The sequence below is a fragment of the Centroberyx gerrardi genome, chromosome 5 (assembly GCF_048128805.1).
Source record: "Centroberyx gerrardi isolate f3 chromosome 5, fCenGer3.hap1.cur.20231027, whole genome shotgun sequence".
Lineage (NCBI taxonomy): Eukaryota > Metazoa > Chordata > Actinopteri > Beryciformes > Berycidae > Centroberyx > Centroberyx gerrardi.
Window position 1 is genome coordinate 17446518 of NC_136001.1, and position 22565 is coordinate 17469082.

At 40.0% G+C, this 22565-nt stretch overlaps 4 protein-coding genes across 4 annotated transcripts in view; 3 read left to right on the forward strand and 1 right to left on the reverse strand.

Annotated features, from left to right (window-relative positions):
• LOC139908569 (semaphorin-3F) overlaps nucleotides 1–22565 on the reverse strand; it is a 287062-nt gene that overhangs the window by 209433 nt on the left and 55064 nt on the right. The gene's annotated exons all lie outside the window — the stretch shown is intronic.
• Nucleotides 712–3494, forward strand: tnfrsf18 (tumor necrosis factor receptor superfamily, member 18). Its single transcript, XM_071895275.2, has 7 exons — nucleotides 712–835; nucleotides 1025–1150; nucleotides 1371–1502; nucleotides 1901–1988; nucleotides 2092–2162; nucleotides 2251–2373; nucleotides 2640–3494. Exons 1-7 carry the CDS (start codon nucleotides 748–750, stop codon nucleotides 2795–2797), a joined length of 786 nt encoding a protein of 261 aa, XP_071751376.2. The 5' UTR covers nucleotides 712–747; the 3' UTR covers nucleotides 2798–3494.
• Nucleotides 4286–11545, forward strand: arl8ba (ADP-ribosylation factor-like 8Ba). The gene is made up of 7 exons (XM_071895204.2): nucleotides 4286–4488; nucleotides 7287–7367; nucleotides 7536–7609; nucleotides 7797–7890; nucleotides 8025–8092; nucleotides 10233–10303; nucleotides 10567–11545. Exons 1-7 carry the CDS (start codon nucleotides 4366–4368, stop codon nucleotides 10614–10616), a joined length of 561 nt encoding a protein of 186 aa, XP_071751305.1. The 5' UTR covers nucleotides 4286–4365; the 3' UTR covers nucleotides 10617–11545.
• On the forward strand, nucleotides 12164–22082 carry edem1 (ER degradation enhancer, mannosidase alpha-like 1). The gene is made up of 12 exons (XM_071895218.2): nucleotides 12164–12768; nucleotides 14933–15005; nucleotides 15761–15864; nucleotides 16597–16768; nucleotides 16990–17173; nucleotides 17868–18042; nucleotides 18617–18737; nucleotides 18829–18999; nucleotides 19107–19180; nucleotides 19269–19365; nucleotides 19458–19640; nucleotides 19809–22082. Exons 1-12 carry the CDS (start codon nucleotides 12302–12304, stop codon nucleotides 19896–19898), a joined length of 1911 nt encoding a protein of 636 aa, XP_071751319.2. The 5' UTR covers nucleotides 12164–12301; the 3' UTR covers nucleotides 19899–22082.

Genomic DNA, 22565 nt, shown 5'->3' on the forward strand with positions numbered 1-22565 from the left:
TGATGAAGTTTTGGTGGGTGTGAATATCAACTGGGGGATATCACTGAACTTGTGACTCAACCTAATAATGGTTTCAACAGTCAATATAATGAGTTCATGTTCTCCCTACTTTGATATTACATTGTCCATTTTATTACCAAGCTTGAAAATTAAATATTACACAACATTAATGATTGATGATTGCACTATTTCTCATAGTGTATTGTTCTGCTCACTGTATTTTAGTTGCTGCATCATGTTGGTTCACAGATGCAACTCCTCCATGGCAGAGGCACAGTTTTTGAATGTCAGCGTTTGGCTAGCATCAGTGTGGTATGTGGTTGTAGAAAAAGCATTTGAATGCATCTTCGGCAACACTTTACATACATGAGTCATGGAAACTTCCCAGTTTGATTACCCTTCCAGGTGAGGGGTAAGGTGAGATCTGTTTTGTGTATAAGGTAGCTTGAGGTGCTTAAGGTATGCAGAGTTTTCCAATAAAATCAAATCACAAGGAACATATTGTATAGTGGGATCAATCAGAATTAACAGTCTGTTCAGCTTTTTCTGTCATGAAATAATCAAAGGTTGCTAGTAGCTAGTGGACTTTCACTTCCTTAATTAGGTTTCTCACAAAATGTTTTGCTCTTTTGCAAGCTAACCACACGATATATATCTGACGTCAGAGCCAACATAAAACCCTGGGGGCTGGAGGTGACACTGGCCATAATGATCTCTCTCAGTCTTTACCTGGCTGTTATATGTCTAATGAATACTTGTACTATTGGTTTTGCTGCGAACTGCGAGAATCAACAAACTGAGATAAAAGGAAGATGCTGTGAGCTTTGTCCCCCAGGTAAAACTTGTATTAGAATAATTTGTCAAAATAACATACAGTAAATGTGTGATTTATTTAAATCCTAAATTGAATCATTTGATTTGATTATCATATTTTCTTTATAATAGAAAATGGTTACATTCAACGTAATGTGAAGTTTCTCCTATTTCTGAGAGTGATGATTTCCAATTGTTTGTTATTTTGAAGGTGAATATGTGAAGGACTACTGCTCACAGGACCACAGCACTGTCTGTAGCCCCTGTGAGGAGGGCCACTACTCTGCCCAGTATGACGCGTGGCAGAACTGTGAGGAATGCCACACGTGCCAACACGGTAAGATTGAGAATAATGATTACATGTTATAGCCAGTGTGATTTAGAAAATAAGGTGGTCCTGCTCCTTGGTACTCAAAATTTACCAGACAACAGAGAAGAATAACATCAAATCAAAGCTGACAGCGGAAGAGAGATATAAAAGGTCTTTATTTCAACACCCCTGTTGAAGAGTAGTTATAATCTGGAAGTCCTGTGGTTGATTTCTTGTCTGTCTGCAGAATATGTAAGGAAATGTACATCGACCACAAATGCAGAATGTTCATGCCGTCCGGGTTTCCTGTGCTCCAATCATGTCTGTTCACAATGTGAGAAAAAGACATGTAAAAAGGGGGAGGAACTGAAGAGGACAGGTAAGACAGGACTTGAAATAAGTCATTATAGTGGTTAGGCCTTACTTGTTTCAAAAGATAAATGTTTTTATGTTTGTGGGTTTCAAGTCGGGTGATACCTGACGTACAAATACATCTCAATGGAAACTATGTGTAGATGCGCTCATGTACTGGAAATGTGGGTCAGGTTAAAGCAAAGTGCCCAGTGTTGTATCATATGTATATGTCTATATTTCAAATGTTTAAAACCCATTCTCTTCAATAGTATAAGAAAAGAAGTTGACCTAAATCATTTTATTTCATTCTAAATTATATAATTATTTGACAACACTGCCAGGGCATTTGTTTTTTAATCTTTAGATCTATCGCATATCTCTGGTGTGGTCATTACTAACCAGAAGCCATTTCCTCTGTTGTAGGGTTGAAAGATTATTCATATAAGTGTGAACCATGTCCTGACAATACATACTCTGACTCAAACGAAGGTCACTGCAAGCCATTTACACAGTAAGATCCATTAAAAAAAAAAGTTCAAATACAATGACAGGACATGAAATGGATTAGAAGGCTTTCTGATGCAGCAGTGATAGTGATTTCCTCTGGTCAACAGGTGCAGTGCAAATGGATTTACTTCATTTTTTCCAGGGAACAAAACCCACAACTCAGTTTGTCACCTACCTCGTACGTACACATTTAACTATTTAATTCAGCGACAGATGTTGTATACTGAATGACTTGACAGTGACTTGATCTCTCATCAAAACCACAGGGATACAAACTGATGGGCATTCCACTCAGGTGATCCTTGCCGTTGGCTTTCTTTTTATTTCCTTTGCCTTCCTCGTGTTACTTTTTTATGCCTGCGTAAGGAGCCTCCGGAAGCTCAAAGCAAGTAAGTATGGCTTAACATGTTGAAATGTAACTGAAACATACAGGATGTAAATATACCGACTGTACTCATTCTCAAATGCACATCTCACATACTCAAGCACAGGCACAATTTCAAGAAATCATTAGGGGGATTCATCAATAACAGCAAGTGAGCAGTGTACTAAATATTGCACGTGATATGTTTGATGTGGGCATCTGATGAGAGGGCGGTGTTTACGGCTATTGATTTCAAAGACTGTTGTTATGCTATGACTCCCTCTACTTCAGAGAACCGCCATGCTGCCAACGTCTGTGTGGTTTCTCAACAAACAAGTGACTTTCACCTCTCGAAGGAGGAGAGTGGGATCCAGCTCATTCTCCAGGATGAACCCAAGGAAGGCACTAGAGTCAGTCAGCTGGCTCTGGAACAACTCACCACTGTTTGATATAAGCTTAAAAAAGTGACAAAAGTGACAACATGGGTCAGTAAAGTCAGGTAGAGAACATCTTGCTGGTCTAAATAAACAGTTTACTGTATGGTACTATGGTCAAAAGGCTGTGACAGTATTGTTTCAGGCCAGTAAGGAAATCCCTGTATTAATCTCTGGATAATTTGAATGAGGCTTCATTGCTGCAGTTCTATTTGTGCATGTTGTTGGCATTTGACAACAAATATATTTCAGCAATATGTAAACTTGTTTTAGTGATAATGTATTATTCTTAGCTAATTATACCTTAAAATTAACATTTTTATTGTGCTAGAAATTACCTTATGTTGTGTTATTACAGCATTATTAGAAACATTTCCTAGCCACCTCCTTGGAGAGGGAATAGGGATTGATAGACACCTGTAGAAATAGATTTGAATCAATCAAACTACTGAAATCAATGCCCGACAAGCTTGTAGTCATCATGGTCATCAAACAACAGTTTAAATGAACTGGCTTTAAAGTAGGAGAGATAATGGTAGCACCATAAAGAGGTGTTGAGTGATGTCTATGCACTAGCAGTTGTGCCGAATTGTGAATAATATATTGTTTTTTTTAAATAACATTATATGGACAATCACCTACGATGAGAAATTTCAAATACATTCATTTATGAAAATTACACTGTGTGGTGTTTCATTATTCTTGTCAGCATTCAGAGATGTAGTGTCCCCACTTTGAGGGCTCAAATTCACATTAACAGTTAGCGTGCATAGATACGTTAACATGATTGTTTCCATCTTGGCGGGAGATTCATTTTAAATACAGCTATCTCTGGTGGTGTCAACTTATTTGTGGAAGGAACTAAAAATATGTTCTATGATTGCTTGTTGATCAGTTAGATCTAGTTAGGCTCATTATCTGTAAAGTCCTTTGACACATGCTTGTGATAAAGGGCTATATAAATAAATGAAATATATATATATATACACAAAAAAAAATGAATAGTTTTTTTTATTACATTTGTAATATTTAGTCACGATGATTCTAATTTAGGCTATTTCGAGAACTTTATTGATCCTGGGGAAATTGGGTCATTGTAGTAGCAAAGTATGTGTGTGTGTGAGTGTGTGTGTGGGGGGGTAATAGCAATAATAATAATAATAATAACATAAAAAAGTAATATGGGGTGGGGGTGACTACTGGTTAAAAATAATTCTCATGATGGCTACTGCTAGATTTACACATTTACAGATGTTTGCATGTTGCAGATTTACAAATCTACTGTTCTATATGCAAATATGCATCTTTGGCTATTCAAGTCATCAGATTTACCAAGCCCATTCAAACTGAGGCGTCTGTAGCCTACCACGATGTGTGTGTACCTGTCTGAGTGTGAAAACATAGGAGTATGGGGTTCATTTCTGTAATGTGCCAGAGGGGGCGCTGTCGGACACATTTTGTCACATTGATCATATGACAGGCTGCTTCCCACTTCCCTTCACTGCTGGAAAACGCCACAGCTGAGCTCTGACAGGGAGGGAGAAACAGACACAACGAAGTTGAGTGTGACCACCAACCTCAAGATGCTGGCCCTCATAAACCGGCTTTTGGACTGGTTCAAGTCTCTGTTTTGGAAAGAGGAGATGGAGCTGACGCTAGTCGGCCTACAGTACTCGGGAAAAACAACATTTGTTAACGTGATCGCTGTAAGTCTCCAGACGCTAGCTAACGCTAGCTAGCTAGGGTAATGCTAACGCCATTAGCGTTAATAATAGGATAACGTTAGCTTTGTGCTAGACTGTCCGGTTTCCTAGTCTGGTAGTAGAACAGTGTATCGTTATTCTCTTGGGACCGCTAACCCATAAAAGCAAACCTGAAAGTGTGACAGGTTGTTCATATTGTGTCAACAAGTTAGTTGAGCTACCCAGTTTGCTATTGGTGGATCCCTTCCTTGTTGGCTAGGTGATGATGTGTTAGCATGCCAAACCCGAAGTCAGCATACAAATATCTGCCCAGTCGTGGTTTAGATCGTTTCATATCAAGACTTTAGAATCACTGAACATTAGGATTCATGGCTGTCAGCTGTCTATCATCTGTCATCTGGAAATTAACGGAAAACATTACAACACCTGCCTGATGTAGGTCCAGTTAGCTTGATAGGGAGGATCACACAGACACATTCACAGCCTGTCACTGTCAGCCTGTCACGGCTATTGAACAGGTTCCCTGCCGTAGCTGGGGGTCGAAAGGGACATCCATTCTATTATGTGGTCATAGAAGCAAAAACTGGAGCTGCTGCATCGACAGTGAATGGAGACTGGCTGTGGATCTTTTTCTTTTACATCTAAATTGACTTTATTGTATTGTAGTGTTAAGGGGTTTGAACCAGAAAATGCTCTCCTAGCCATGCAAAATCACCCTGTAGCTGTGTGCCAGTCTCCCATTCGCTGTTAGTGGTCTCTAGTGGGATTGTTGATGCCTGAATGAAGGTGGCTAATGGCATGGAAATGCCTTAATACCACTGGTGCCTTCAACAAGGTTTACTGCACAGGTGTAGAAAGTCTTAAAAAGTAGGCTATGGTAAATTATTTTCTTCATTTCTAGGTCTGAAAAGGTATGGAAATTAAAAGAAAACTGTGATTTTAAAACCAGACTTGGGTTCTAATTGGGCTATTTTATGGGAGAGAAAAGGCCCTTTTTGACATTTTTGTGATGATGAGTAATAATTGGTCAGCTGAGATGGTACAAACCATTCACTTTGACCCTTTGCATGTGTGTGTTTTTGCTCAAAGTGGAAGCAAAACTGTAATCAGAAAACAGCAGAACATACATAGCACAAACATGTGAAACAATTCTCTGCCACATTCAGTGTGCTTTTGATCACTGCTAAGGGACCTGCTAATTGGGTGTTACCAAAGTCTACATGGTGGCATGGTAACTACAGAGGAAGTGAAGGCAAAAAAAAAAAAAATCACAAATTTCTTTGCATCTGAGATCTATGGAAGCTGAGGAGAGCTAAAAACTCTCAGCTTTTTTAGTAGTAGTAGCTATGTTTAAGTGTGTTGTCACATAGTGTTAAATACATTTTCAACAAACTTGAAAGGAGGTTTTGTTTTATTTGATGTCAGTGTTAACAGCAATTTTATTTATTTAAAGAAACATAGATGTGATGATTATGGTTATGCATCCAGTTTATTATTGTAACTAAGTGACCATTACCACAAATGTTAGTGTTATCTGTGTAAAGAAAGTGTTGTTCATCCTAATCACCTTTAGGGGAAAGCAAATCACCAGTGCAGCTTTTATTGTGCCTGGAGCTTAGGAGAAAAAAAAAAAAACATAACCTCTTTACAGGAAATTCAGATTTCCTGTAAATCTGCCAGACTGGTTTTCAGTGCACAGCGTGTCCTGGGCATCAGGTAACTGAACAGGCCATACCAGGCAGTGACATAGATTGTTGAGTGAGTGAATGGGTTGTAGTGGGGGTGGTGCCTCCTGTCTTCAGTCATAAGACCTCTGCACTCATTTCCACTTAGCTTTGTCAGGTGACTCAGACGAGTCATGTGCTGTGAACAGTGTGCACCAGACGATGCATACTCTCCGGTTTATCAAAACGCAGAAAGGAACAAGGAACATAAACAACTTTGAGTTTTGCAATGGGGGAATGCCATTGAATCTCAATCCTGAAGTGTTTTTCCTGTACTTGAGGGCAGTTCAGTTTATTAATGAGCAGTCACTGTAGCCAGAACGTAGAAGAATCTGTTAAAACACCCCAAAGATAATTTTCTTATGGATGCATTTTCTTGTTGAGATTGTGTATCACTTCTATAAAGAGGAACTCATTTTGGTGTAAAACCTCAAGCTCAAACATTCGGTCTATGTTTATTAGTTTTGAGACATTGTTCCTGTTCACAAATACTAAGTTCTGTATTTTCTCAGGTTTCGACTCAGTTACACATAGCCTAGATTTAGAGCATAAATAGCATATTGTCTACAACATCTTGTAATCGCTATTGCATGCTCTACAATAAGGGTCATGTTTTAATACTCTTTTATCCTTTTATAATAGTTTGTGAGCGCTGTAATCTGAAATCCAGTTTTGATTTTGATTTGAGATCTGTACAAGAGATCCCATGTCGCATTCTTTTGTGTGTACATTTCTGCTGTATGTGTTTTTTTTAATACATCTCATACTGCTCATGCATCAATAGTGCATCGTGCCTGTTCTCTCACTGCAAACTCCATTTATATTGTAATATATGTATATATGATATAGTAAAGTGACAAATTCCATTGCTGTACTTGATGCTATTCTCAATTTCCACTTTATGAACTTTAACATATCTTATATTGTAGTAAAATATCTTGAAGTAGCCTGTACTTCATTATATGTTAGGCATAGTTATTTCATTGCATGCATGCACATGTACACACATGCTCTGCATTAAATTGAGAGATATTTTCAGTAATTCAGTAATTAATCTACTTTTCTCTTTCGTTTCAGTCTGGGCAGTTCAGTGAAGACATGATCCCCACAGTGGGGTTCAACATGAGGAAGGTCACTAAAGGAAATGTCACCATCAAGGTAGATATTTAGATCTTTCTCCAGCTATCACAGCATCACTGTCACTAGTCTGTGCAATTACTAAGTGACACCAGTACACTAGCTTTAAAAGGAGGCACTAATTGCATTGTAGTGAGATTTGATACAGCATATCTTCCCATCATGTGATGTATGCCTTTAATTCTCTAGATCTGGGATATAGGAGGGCAGCCAAGGTTCAGGAGCATGTGGGAGCGGTACTGCCGAGGAGTTAACGCAATAGTGTGAGTATCTAATTTTTGGCTTTGTCTCCAGAGGCAGCATTTCAAGTTCGTCTGAAAAACAAACAACGGGCAATTTAAGTTAGAGAAAGCGAGCACCAGACCTTGAAGTGGATATGCTGTGAATGTATGCAAATCACTCTCTACTTTTGATGCTTCTTAAAGTTTTGTAATGTTGCTCATTCTATAGATACATGGTTGATGCAGCGGATCGAGAAAAAGTGGAGGCATCAAGAAACGAGCTTCATAATTTATTAGACAAACCTCAGTTGCAAGGAATTCCTGTAAGTGTTCCCCTTAAATGGACTGAAGAATTTGTTATTTGGGGATTTTCCATACCAAAAATGCAGTACAATTTGTGGGTTGTTGTGTGTAAAAGCCTTTGCTGTGCTAGATCTAAATTGTTATGTGTTTTCAGGTTTTGGTACTTGGTAACAAAAGGGATCTCCCCACTGCTCTAGATGAGAAGCAGCTCATTGAGAAAATGTGAGTATGATTGTGTTGTGTTATATGCATACGGATGCACTACAGATTCTTCTCATGCGATGCAAATGTTCTTATATATTCTCAGATGTGTAAAGGGGGAAGAATATTGGGTTTAATGTCTGAATATATTAACAGTAAAATGCCTTTGGATCCCTGATGTATTTAGTAAAAAACTGAACAGTGAAATTTAGCTTCATCGTACAACATCTTGTCTTGTCATTGTCCCTGCTGTTAAAGAAATGCTTCCATTCCTGATGTGACCTTGGATGTTCTACTTTATACTCTAGTTGGTTATACAAAGTTACTTCGAACAAAATTCCACAAGATAAAATAGCATATTTTGATGCTGACATGATGGCCCTTTTCTCTCTGAATATACATATATAGTACAATGTCTTCACAAAGACTTCTTGACTTTTTCCACATTACGTGGTTTTGCAAACCGAATACAAAATAAAAAATAAAAAATTTAATTAAATTGGATTTTTTTTGTCAACAATATACACAAAATACCCCATGATGACAAAGTGAAAGGATGTTTTTAGAAATTTTTGCAAATTTATTGAAAACGACAAGTTTTACGTATACATTTGATACTACTTACAACTTTGGCAGTGATTACAGCTTCAGGCCATCTTGGATATATCTGTATCAGCTTGACACAACTGAATTTGGGGATTTTCTCCCATTCTAACTTGCAAATTCTCTCAAGCTCTGTCATGTTGGATGGCGAGCGTCTGTGAGCAGCTATCTTCAAGTGATTCCACAGACTTTCAATGGGATTAAAGACTGGGCATTGGCTGGTCCACTCAAGGACTTTCACATTCTTGTTCTGAAGCCTTTTCAGTGTTGATTGGGCTTTTATGCTTTGGTTCGTTGTCCTGCTGGAACACAAACTGTCACCCCATTTAAGGTCTTTGGTGCTCTGAAGCAGGTTCTTCTCAAGAATTTGCCTGCTCCACTCATTGTTCCCTCTATCTTTACAAGTCCTCGCATCTGAAAAACCCTCAGCATGATGCTGCCACCACCATGCTTCACAGTTGGTGTGGTGTTAGATGGGTGATAAGCTGTGCCCAGTTTCTGCCATACATAGCGCTTTGCATCACAGCTGAAGAGTTACGTTTGTGTCTCATCAGACCACAGACTCTTTTGCCTCATGCTTTCAGACTGTTTCACGTGCCTTTTTGCCAACTGCAGGCGTGTGTCGTGTGCCTCTTTTTCAGGAGTGGCTTCCTTCTCTCCATTCTGCCATACAATCCAGATTTGTGATGTGCTGCACTGACTGTTGTCCTTCCAGCAAGACTGCTCTTTTGAGAAATTGAGAAATCTGACACTTGAGAAATAGTTTTATACACTTCCCCAGATCTCTGCCTCCTCAAAATCCTGAGTCTGAATTCTACAGACAGTTCCTTGGACTTCATAGTAGTTTCTGCTCTGACAAGCACTGCCATGTGTGGAACCGCTATATAGATATATGTGTTTTGTGTATTTTATGTCACATCTATCGAAATTGACCACAGGTGGAGCCCAATCACGTTGTAGATGCATCTTAAGGATAATTATATGAATTTTGATGCACCTTAACTCGATTTTCACTTGCACTTGTCGCTGCAAAGGGGTTGAATACTTCTTGACTCAAAACATTTCAGCTTTTCATTTTTATTAGATTGTAAAACTTTGTAAATATAAAAATCCACTCTGACTAAAGATCCTAATTTAATCCATTTTGAATTGAGGCTGCAGAAAAAGGGGGTTGAATACTTTCTGAAGGCATTGTATTTCTGAGTTTTAGTGAGTCTTCAGCTATTGGTTTATTCACATTATTTGTATTGCAAACAGGTCTTACTTTTTAATCCCACATCAGCTGAAACAAAACATTATGACAAAATTTAAAAACAAAAGGTTTTAGGACTGTTCACTCATTTCTTCCTTTTGTGGGAGTTGGAGCTGTGCTTGGATGTAGTTTGCATTTATCAGGAGTCGTCGGCTCCCTCTGCTGGCGAGTAGATATTTTTGCAGACAGTTGTTCATTCCTTTACTTGTATGCCACAAAATCAGCAGGGGGATGAGACTGATGATTGACTGGGATGCACATTCTTCATATTTATTCGTTCATATACCGCTTTACTTCCCTTTATAGGAACCTGTCAGCGATTCAAGACAGAGAGATATGCTGCTACTCTATTTCCTGCAAAGAGAAAGACAACATCGGTGAGTTACAGTAGATGATGGCGGTATAATCTCCATAGTGAGGTGAATCATGATGGCAAGCACTAAATATGATCGATCATATTTGTAATTGATTGAATTCTGTAAAGCTAAATCTATGCCAAGATAGATAAACATAAATGGGGCATGCTGTTCATTTTTTTTTCTATCTGTACCGATGTCCCAGTGTAAGTTGCTACTGAATTAGAAATTCCTGAGGCATGAACCAATTCTCATACTGACCCAACATGCCTCTTTGATTCCAGATATCACACTTCAGTGGCTCATCCAGCACTCAAAATCGCGAAGAAGCTGAAAATGCAGCAGTTGTTTCCCAGCTGTGTCTGCCATGTTACTGTCATGCCACACCCTCACCACTCTGATGTACAGTTGTCTCTCCAACTCACATGCATCACTGTTCTGCTCGTGTCACCCCTTTTTTTTAAAATTATTATTTCACCTTGTGATTCTTTCACAAACCCTGAGAATGCACTACTAAAAGATGTAATCCTGAAACAAAACTTAAGGTGTCACGTAATTGGCATTGTACCTCCTGTAAAGCTCTACTTGAGCTTGGAGTAAGAACCTAATTTCTGATCTACCCCTTTACCCTCCAGGCATTACCCAGTTGATCATACCCAGTGGTTTATAACACTAGTCTTGGGTATACAACAAACTCAGGAAGGATGGCTTAGTCTGTCAAACAGGCCTCTTCAATAATGAGAAATGTTCCTCACACAGTCAAATATAACGCCAGGGGAAGGTTGATGTGGACATGCAGGTTTCCCCCAGTCCTGCCATGCTCTACTGTGAGATTGTAACTGTTTGATGACAGTCATCCTTTGCCAATCAAGGGTTTCTTTCAAAGACATTTCTATTATTTTAGCAAAGAGTGCATTAAAGTAAAGTAAAGTTAAGCAGGTATGTACAAATATCAAGCTGGTATGATTTTTACTGATGTGAGATAAGCGTGTATGAATATATGATTCTATTTAAAGTTTGAATGTACTAAAGGTAAAGCTGTAGTGGGTTGTGTGGTTCATATTGGCCTATGTTTGTAATTAGCCTCAGTGGAATGATGTCCTTTGTGCTGCCTCCAAGCTGAGAGAGTGGCAGAATTTAAAGTGCCTTGTGCAATATCTCACCTCTGAAGCAAAGCAGCATGCAAGGTGTGCCTACCTGAGCAGAGTCAAAAACACCACTCGGAATATATTCAAGAAATAAAAAGGCATGCTTTTTAATTTAGACGTTTGTGCTGTTATTTGTATTCGCACACAAACACAATAAAAGCTGTTGGAATATGCACCCTTCATATACTCATAAGTCATAAGGATAAGTAAAAATGATATTCAGATGATGTATTTCTGTCTCATTTTGACTGTAAAAAAAAAAAAAAGGCGGGGGTGGGGGGCGGTTGCTGTGATGAGTCACTTAAATACAAAACAGTGATTTTGATTTTGTCAGTTTTACAGAATGGGAATAACTTTAGTAACACATCAATCATCAAATACTTTTAGTTCTGCAAATTGTAACATCTGGTTTATTGGATCCACTATGTTTACCTTTCCGTTTTCAAACTGTATTATTTGTTGGGATCCTGACAAAACAAAACAAAAATGATCCCGCGGCCTTTTTGGAGGTCCATACCTCTCAAATATTTCATGCTTGTGGCCGTTTTCTATTGGCGTAGAAGTTAAATTGTTCGACAAACGTCAAGAATGCCACGATACCTAACGTAATCGCAAGATTGACAGCCTCGTGGCCAATCACCGAATGATCCTGGCTTCTGCTTTAGATGACGACACGACCGAAGAACCAATCACACCTCAAAGTCTGGGAGGGGCTCGTTTGTTGACAGGAAGCGTGTGAGGCAGCATCAGTCACTCAGATGCAGTCTCTGTGCCTGTAACTTGACCTGGCAAATAGCAGATTTCATAGTCCTTTAGCCCTCGGAGGTTTGAGGAACTAAATTATGCGTTTTAAGACCGAACCGAGGCAAAGATGCAATGGAGGTCAATAGTAGTTGGTCTGGTCGTACTAAGACTCTCTCTCAGCTGTGTCTTGTGGCTAGCCTTTGGTCTGGGACCTAGCTGGGGGTTCAACTTCCATCTCAATTTCAATTTGCACAAATTAGACTTGGCGTTATTCAGGGACGAAAAGGGGGCCGCTTCAAAGAGTAATTCGTGGTCTCAGCGAATACACGGCCATGAATATGAAGAGCCACGGAGCGCCTGTTCGGAGATTGGAGAGGAGTCACCCCAGAGATCCTACCTGAGCCTCTTTGACGGCAACAAGGACGAGTACGACAGGAGATACGGCTCCTTCCCGGACACACTCAAAGCAAAAATGAAGCAGATGGCCAAAGAAATGTTCTATTTTGGATATGACAATTACATGAAATATGCCTTTCCCGACGACGAGCTGAATCCCATTGACTGTGAAGGGAGGGGACCAGACGTGCTCAACCCGTGAGTCATTCCGTTCACTATTACCTGTCAGGCACCTGCTGGCCCAGAGTACTGAGATATTCTACTCCAGTACAACTATTGTTACTTTGCTCATATTTTACTTAAGTAGAAGTAAAGCTGCTGGTGTAAAAATCTACTGATGTAAAAGTAAAAAGCTCATTTAAATTGTAGTGTAAAAGTTACTGAGTTACTTTTTAGAAAATAGAATGTTGTTAGATGTGATTTCCCCCCCCCCATGCAATTCTAAAAGGATGAGAGGACAGAGTTCAAACTAGATTCTTTTAATTGGAAAAATTAGAAATTAGAAAATAAAGTGCACAAACAAAGTAAAGCCAGATTACTCTTCTCAGATGCTGATTATTCACTGTGAATGGCTCCGCAATTTGTCAATTTACAATAGTCCAGTTTCTGATGCTGATGGGGAGCCACAAAATGTGTACTGTAATGGATGTGATTTAAAATGTAGCTAAGTACGATACTTAAGCAACAATGTACTTAAGTAAAAGTAAAATTACTGACTTATACTCAAATAAGTGCAAGTACACAAAAACCTACTCAATTACAGTAACGTGAGTAAATGTAATTAGTTACTTCCAACTTTGCCAATATGCATCACTGGTCAGTCAAACTGTTTTACCTAACTGTTTTCTGCAGCTAGCACCATTTGCATACCTGACATGAGTAATTTGTAAACAAATTAGCTAGCTTAGGCTGTTCCTGCTGCTCAGTAGTGAATAGGTTATGGTTCAGACACCTTAACATTGGACAGTAGTTTCCAAACTGGGGTCCAAGGGCCTCCAGGGGCTCAGAAGGTGTTCCAGGGGGTCCCCAGCAGAATGAGAGATGGTTCAATTTCACTTTCACTATCATTTCATTCATCTGAAGTTATGACAGAGAGAGAATGGTATGGAAGTGTCTGATCAAAGGTTTCACTTTCCCCACTGCCATCTGTCCACTTGCAGAGACCATTGTTATTATTTTGTACAAAATAATTGATTTGTCCAAAACATTTTCAATAAAGGAGATTAAAACAAAACAAAAGAACACAAAGGAGAAGATAGAGTAAATGTTCAGAACGTAAAAGCAAATCTATAAAAGTAATGTCACATGACAGCAAGTTTATAGAGATATGTGTTAAGAAGTGATTTAAAAGATGATACTTGTTCTGCTAGCCTAAGCTCCTCAGGCAGATTACCCCAAAGCTGAGGTGCCCTGATAGCAAACGTCCCTGGTGCAAAATCTTCAGTTTAACGCATGTCTTTTGGCAGGACCTTGACATGGAAACATTTGGGAACCTCTCTGATATAGGATACTTTTTAACAATGTAATCCAGCAGCATTCCTTCAAGTCTGTTCCTCTTCAGTTTTAACATTACTGACCTCCCACTTGCACAAGACATACAGGGGGTGGACAAAATACAGAACATCCAACAAAATATGAATATTAAGTACCTGATAAGGAAAAGGGCCACTCTTTACCTTCAGTCCTCCTTGGAATGCTGTCACACAAGTCCTGAACAGTTTGCAGTGGGATACCGGACTGCTTTTCAAGAAGGAAAGCCTCCAGTTCTTAGAGGAATGCAGGAGGTGGAAATCTACTTTGCACTCTTTACTCCACAGCCTCCATAAGTGTTCAATAATGTTTAGATCTGGTGAGTGGAGAGACCGTGGCAGGCGTTTGACTCCATCCATGGTGTTCGTGAAACCACTCTTGAATTTGTTTAGCAGTGTGAATGGCGGCATTAGTGTTTTGGAATATGGAGACATGATGGAACAGTGTTGGTACTGTAGGGTGCATCTTGACCTCTAAAATGGCTCTGTTAGATGCCTCATGTTACTTTGAAAGCTCATATATAAATGTGGTGATTGTCGGACCTGTTTTAAAAGTGACACAGCTCCTTGGCGTTCATCTTAATGTGACGTAACTGTGATTCAGTCGCTTCAAAGTTGAAGTCCTTTTTCCTGCGATGTTTCCATTGTTTTGTCCACCGTCTGTAGTCTAGATAAGATTTTACTCTTACACCTGAACACTGAACAGTATAATCCCACAGTGCTGTTAGAGTTACAAATGTTTCTGTGCTCTCTATTGTTCATTCTGTTATTTATTACTGTTGCTATTGCATGGCTGAATCACCACTGAGTCTGTTTCACTTCTGTCATTTCAGGTCAAACATCAACATAAACGATGTCCTGGGGAACTACTCCCTGACACTCATTGACACCTTAGACACCTTACTGGTAAGCTGTTTTACGAAAAATAAACATGAGTAACATTCCCCAGAGACTGTGGTGTTTCTTTCATATGGCTCTGGTAGAGACAAAGTTGTGAACAAGAAGGCTGTGCTTATAAAAGTAGAATTTTGTGCCAATTGACTGGCACCAATCAGTATTGGCACATATTCACTATGAATGGGACATTTGTGAGCAGCATAATTCGGTATTACAATGTGGTTTTTACCAGATCTTTACATCATCTGTTTTGTCAAGCTTTGCGTTCGAGCCCCGGCCCCAGCCCTTTCTGTGAGGAGATTTCTTGTTCTTCCTGTGTTCGCATGGGTTTCCTCATTTCCACATTGTAAAGACATGCAAGTCAGGTGGATTGGTGATTGAAAATTTTCCAATAGGTGTGAATGTGAGTGTGTGTTGGTCTATCTCTGTTAACTCTGCGATGGACTGTCCAGGGTGTCTCTTGCCTTCTGCCCAATATATGCTGGGATAGGCTCCAGCTTCCCGTGGCCCTAAATATGATTAAGCATTTAGAGAAAATGAATGCACTACATTCCATCTTTTAGCAACAAAAAGCTCTGTTACACTACAGCTCTTTAGTAGTCTAACTGATAAACTGGATTGCTCAAATTCACAGAGCATCTCTAAAATAGTAATAGTGTGTAATATATAATAATATATTATGATGATAAGTTACTTAAAGCCATAATGATGAGGGCAGAGAGGCTTGTCGAACTCCCTTCACACTCTGTTATCTCTCTCTGCAGGTTCTCGGCAATGTCACAGAATTTCACACAGCCGTCAAGCTGGTCATAGATACCGTATCTTTTGACAAGGACTCAACCGTGCAAGTTTTTGAGGCTAACATCAGGTACAAAATGTTATCCTGTTATCTCAGAGTCATGTTGAAAAAAAAACAGAAGCTGTGAACTTTCCAGCTTGCTGTAGATAGGCCAAGGCCAATATTGGGCCAAATATCGGCTGATAATAAGCTGCAGCTGAAAGCCTGTCAGTATTTTTCACATGATTAACATTCCCTTTGCAGGTATTTGATAATGCATTAATTCTTGGGCTATTTCATTAGACAATATTGGTAAAGTACTATCCCCAAGTACCCCCACTCGGGAATGTTTCAAGACCCTATTTTTGACGTTATACAAATCTCATCTTTATTCTCACACTCTGGGAAACGGGTCCAGAGAACTGCTTTCCAGGAAAGTTGCCTTAAAAGCAAAACTTCAATCTATAACAGAACTTAAATATGTTATTTCTATGCTCTTGGGAAATTAATTGCACATCCACTAGTTTCTCCAGTCTCAGCCAATGGGGAAATACAACTATTGTGTTTTACAGATAGTGCTACTGATTGGCAATGAGGTTTTCTTTTGTTGTACACAGAAAATTAAAACATTTAATCTTTTCAGCTTTAAGTTGTAGAAATTTTGACCCACTTAGACATTGTGGGTTATTGTGTGTAGAAAAGGCCTAATTTAATTTAAATGTGTAAATCATTTTCAGAGTCTGACATGGCTGTCTAGGTAAAAGCACGAAGGGATTTGTTTGTGTGTGGGACCCCAGTCTTACATTTCTCTTTTCTTTTAAGGATCTTGGGAAGCCTGATCTCAGCTCACATTCTGCTGACTGACCCAAAACATCCCTTTGGCAAGGTGGGCCTTGAAGGTTATGATAATGAGCTGCTTCACTTGGCCCACGACTTGGCTGTCCGCTTGCTGCCTGCCTTTGAGAACACCAGCACAGGGATTCCCTACCCCAGGGTGAGCTAGACTGTTCTGGTTTGGGTTTATACCGATGTCATACTGGATAGAAATTAGAGGGGAATTTTACAAAGGTGTGTGCTAATATGCAGATTGTTCAAACAGTCATAACAGTCATAATTAAGACTCATACTCATACCCAGTGAACTTGCATAGTCCACTATGAACCACAACGACTGAAATGTCGCTCAGCAGCTTTACTTATTTGGCCTTCAATGCAGGTGAACCTGAAGACTGGAGTCCCACCTGATAGCATCAATGAGACCTGCACAGCGGGAGCTGGATCCCTACTGGTGGAGTTTGGGATTTTGAGCCGTTTGATTGGAGATTCCACATTTGAGTGGGTAGCCAGACGGGCCGTCAGAGCACTGTGGAACCTGAGGAGCAACGAGACCGGTCTGTTAGGTGAGTACAGCTATTCAATTTTCTCTGTCTTTCTTTCTCTCTTACTTATCATAGACAGGATTGGCCATTGAGCATCAATTTTATAGTGGTTGCTCTCTTGTACTTATATTTGAGATTTGTCAAGTGAAACAAAGAACCACCTTGGCATCAAGAATTTTGGTAAACCAAGCCTAGATATTTTCTATTTGAAATCCCGAAATGCTTCCTGCTTGTTGGCTGTTAAACCCCATTCTAGGGCTGCCCCCGACCAAAGATTTTCCTAGTCGACTAGTAGTCGTTAGTTCAAGCCATTAGTCGACTAGTCGTTGCACGTTTATGATATTAATTTAATTATTTAAATATATATTTTTCTGTTAGGTGAGTACAGCTATTCAATTTTCTCTGTCTGTCTTTCTTTCTCTGTCTGTCTGTCTGTCTTTCTTTCTTTCTCTTTTTGTCTGTCTGTCTTTCTTACTCTTTTTGTCTGTCTGTCTTTCTTTCTCTGTCTGTCTGTCTGTCTGTCTTTCTTTCTCTGTCTGTCTCTCTGTCTTTCTTTCTCTTTCTGTCTGTCTGTCTTTCTTTCTCTGTCTGTCTGTCTGTCTGTCTGTCTTTCTTTCTCTTTCTGTCTGTCTTGCTTCTTTCTACTATGCTAAAATCTACAATATTTCCTGCAGTTGTCATAAAATTTAAACCAATTTTTTTATTTGCTTCTTAGGAAACATAGTTAACATCCAAACAGGCCAGTGGGTTGGCAAGCAGAGTGGTCTGGGGGCTGGTATGGACTCCTTCTATGAGTACTTACTCAAGTCCTACATCCTTTTTGGTGAGAAAGAGGACTACAGGATGTTCCAAGCGGCCTATGAGAGCATACAGAACCACCTGAGGAGAGGGTGAGTCCTAGACTAAAAGAATTTGACATAAGTAGATAGTCTGCATTTGAGGGGTGTTTTGTTTAAAAGGAAAAGTATACTGCTCCGGTTCTGTTTGTGTGAGATATCTTCTCTGGCCTAGAGCCTTGTGGCCAGTAGGTCACTGGTTCAAATCCCCACACCGGCTGGGAAAGTGAATGTGCAATCGCCGGTTCATGCTTCACACAGAAACTGATGTGACTGAGTGCGCGTGATCAAAATGATGTAATTTTGGCTGCCACAGTTGCGTCAAGGTTCCTCTATCCAGAATTGGCTGAACAAAGAGGAACCGGAACTAGTGACCGATTCCATCTTTCTTGTTTTTTGTTGGAGGATGTTGACAGCTGAATTTTCATACTACTAAACTAAATACTGAAGTACTGGAGTTTTCAGACGCGTGGTCGCACTATATGAATGTGAAGCAGGGTGTCTACTCAGTCGACTTTCCCCTGGATAAATACAGCTTAAAAGATGTAATTTCACTGAATAATATGGACGCACATTGAGTCGTATGACGTGTTAGTAAAACCCCTCCTGCTTTCTGTTTGTTCTCCAGGAGAGAGTCGTGTAATGAGGGAGAGGGTGACCCACCTCTCTACGTTAATGTGAACATGTTCAGTGGCCAGATAATGAACACCTGGATTGACTCCCTTCAGGCCTTCTTTCCGGGGCTCCAGGTAGGAATGTGGGCTTTGGGATCTGACATTAAGCTGTTCACAAATGTGGAATGTGGTGTACAACTAAAGGTTCGACCACTCTGTGTCCTAGGTGCTGAATGGTGATGTGGAGAATGCCATTTGCCTGCATGCCTTCTACTATGCCATCTGGAAGCGCTTCGGAGCTTTACCGGAGAGATACAACTGGCAGCTGCAAGCCCCCGATGTGCTCTTCTACCCCTTAAGGCCAGAACTGGTGGAGTCGACCTATCTGCTGTACCAGGTAGCAATACGGATCTGTTTCAGAGCACGGGGTGGGGGGGTGGGGGGGTGGGATTTCCTGTTATCCAGTCATTTTGTTTGAGTCAGTTGTTCCTTCTCTTCACACAGGCGACCAAAAATCCTTTCTACTTGCATGTTGGAATGGATATTCTTCAGAGCCTTGAGAAAAATGCCAAAGTCAGGTATGCATCAAACATATCTCTTTTTTTTTGGGGTCTGTCTCACGATGCTTTGACATGCATGCGTTGAGCTGAGCTGTGTCATTTGCAGATGTGGTTATGCCACTCTCCACCATGTTGTGGACAAGTCCAAAGAGGATCGCATGGAGAGCTTCTTCCTCAGCGAGACCTGCAAATACCTTTACCTGGTATGTTGCAGTCCTGTTTGGTCAGAGCGAAGATCAGGCTTCAACTCCGTCTGTACTGTAATACCAATAGAAGTTTCTTTCGTCCTTTGCAGCTGTTTGATGAGGACAACCCACTGCACAAATCTGAGAACAAGTACATCTTCACCACAGAGGGCCATGTTGTGCCGATAGACAAGCGCTTCAGGGAGAAACAGTGGAATGACCTGTTTCCTTGTGAGGAGGGAGCGCTGGCAGAGAAGGAGCCAAACAAACGACCTCCTAGCAACATCAGCAATGTAAGGCCATTATCCTAGCCCAGCCCGCTCCATACATATCATTGCCAATATTGACAAAATTGCTGAAATGAAAATTGTGTATTGTGGTTACTTTGCATTGTCTGCTGTCATTTACCTTTTTTTTTTAGATGAGTCTCATTCTTTTCTACCGTTTTTCTCGTTGTGAAGTGTGACAGGATCCCAGAGGAGCGACGCTATGCTCTGCCGCTAAAGAGCGTCTACATGAGGCAGATCGATCATATGGTGGGACTGTTCTGAGTAAGAGGATGCAGTTGATGACACTGGTGTGACCAGGTCTTCAGTACACTCCCTCAGGTGCAGACACAGTGAGGTCAGAAGGGATCTACTGTCGGTCCAAATCCTTTACCCATCTGTTTTGCTGCTCAGGACCCAGATAGAAAATTCTGACACTCAAGGAAACCTGAGGTAGCAGTTTGATTACTTGCTGTAATAATTAAAAGTGTGTTATCTTGCTGTACGGTGGGGAGGCATCTACTCAACAAAGGTGAAAAATAACTTTTCTGCTGGAAATGTATGTGGAGTCCAGGCTTCACAGCGTTTTAGCTGGTGACTGATTGAGGTTGTGGATGTGATTTTTAGAATAACTAGTATGTGTTTTTATTCAAGAAAGAACAAGTGAAGCAAAAAACGTCTGTTCAGGTATTGGTTCAGGCATGTGTGTGCAAATACAGTATGAATGTACTGTATGTATGTATTTGTGTGTATGTGTATTGAAGATACAGCTGAGCTGTGAGCAGTAATATTGTGTTTATGGGAACAGTGCCATCCAGCCACACATATGTAAAATATTTTGACTATAAAGATTGCTCACTACTCAACGTCTCACTAAACATGATGATTAGTGCCTCACTGCAGTTTATTCTCTTGACTTGATCAGTGCTTTTACACATAAGGGCTGCACATTAACAGATAACAGATAATGGCGTATGTACATACTGTAAAACCTTGTTCTAGTGATTCCACATTTTAGATTGTGCCTCTATTGCCTCTGTTGCGCTTTTGTAGGTCTGAGGCTGGTTTCCCAAAATGTTCTTGATTTTGAGTAGTTGTAGAAACAATTGTCTCATGTCTCTTAAGTACAATGAGTTTCTCTCTACATATTTAATTACTTATCATAGACAGGATTGGCCATTGAGCATCAATTTTATAGTGGTTGCTCTCTTGTACTTATATTTGAGATTTGTCAAGTGAAACAAAGAACCACCTTGGCATCAAGAATTTTGGTAAACCAAGCCTAGATATTTTCTATTTGAAATCCCGAAATGCTTCCTGCTTGTTGGCTGTTAAACCCCATTCTAGGGCTGCCCCCGACCAAAGATTTTCCTAGTTGACTAGTAGTCGTTAGCTCAAGCCACTAGTCGTTGCACGTTTATGATATTAAATTAATTATTTAAATATATATTTTTTAGAAAAAACACACCCAAGTCGTGGCTACTCGCGGTCAGAAACACCGGTGAAATACACTCTGGTTCACGGGAAAAAACACACCCAAGTCGCAGCTACTCGCGGTCAGAAACACCGGTGAAATACACTGTGGTTCACCCAAAAAAAACACACAATAGGCGTAGGCTATCAGTCGCTTGCTATGAGCCCTGCTGCTGCACAGAGCGCTGTTCGCTTGTTTATTCAAAGTTTATTAATATTGAACGTGTCGCATGTCCAAATTGCACCAAATCCGACACTGCACGTCTTTGGGTCCCCAGCAATACACCCGCCAAGTGTGAAATAGATCGGACGAACGGTTGTCGAGATACGCGAAGGACACACACACACACACATACATACACACACATACATACAGACAGACAAACAGACAGACAGACAGAGATTCCTTGCTTTGTAGTTTGATGGCATCAAAATCTCACTCCAGCCAGGTACCCAAAGTTGGCAACCCTGGTCTAATAACTTTTTAACGACAAGGCGCAGCTCCGGAATTGAGTTTGAGGGTTTTTTTTTTTTTTTTTTTTTTTCTGCGACTAACTGACCAATGAAAACTTGGTCGACTAAGACTCTTCTCATCGACTAACGTTTGGTCGACTATTAGGGGGCAGCCCTACCCCATTCATAATCACATTTCTGACGCGACGGAGGAAAACTGGTGCATGCATCTCTCAGGCCTCTAGTTACTTGACGTCTTACAAAGGGCAAACAGATGTGCCATGGCGGTGTGAGAGAGAGGCGTAGGATGCATACTATTTTTTAAGTGCCTTAAACTTTTTTTTTGGTACTTCTGGATGTTATATAGTGCACATTAGGTGTGGATAACATTGTTAAGCATTTTTGCGGCCACTGTTTATATTGCACAATGGGCATCATTCCATGTGGTATGTACAGTATTTACACTGATTGTGGCATAATGCTCCTTTTTTTTTTTTTTAGACATGACAAAACAAGCCATAAAAATGTATTTTTATAAGGTTATGTGACAGCTTTGTGTCTTCTTTAACACTTGTCTGGTATACATATATATTCAGAGTTATTATCGGGCGAGTACATAACTGGTGCTTAATGTTCACACTTATTTAGTCACACTGATAGTCACACATTGTTTTGTTTGTAAATTAGTGTCTTAGCTGTGCCTGTACATGGGGGAGTCAGTCCAACTGGAAGTCTTTATTTATTTCTCCTTCACATAATTGCACAGCATAATACCTAATAACTATTATGTGCTAAGAACTCAGGGTTTAAGGAAAAAACTTTTTCAATGCATGCTTTCATAAACAACTGTCTTAAAAAGGTGTTGCCTACAATGTCTTGGGATAACCTTAGTTATTTATGTTGTAGATCTTAGAACTGAATTATCTGGGGTTAAAGGTGAACAGCACTGAATTTCAGTATTTACATATGCAATTTTTTACAGTGAACATTCATTCCTGTTCCATACAGACTGAAAGGAGAAGGAAT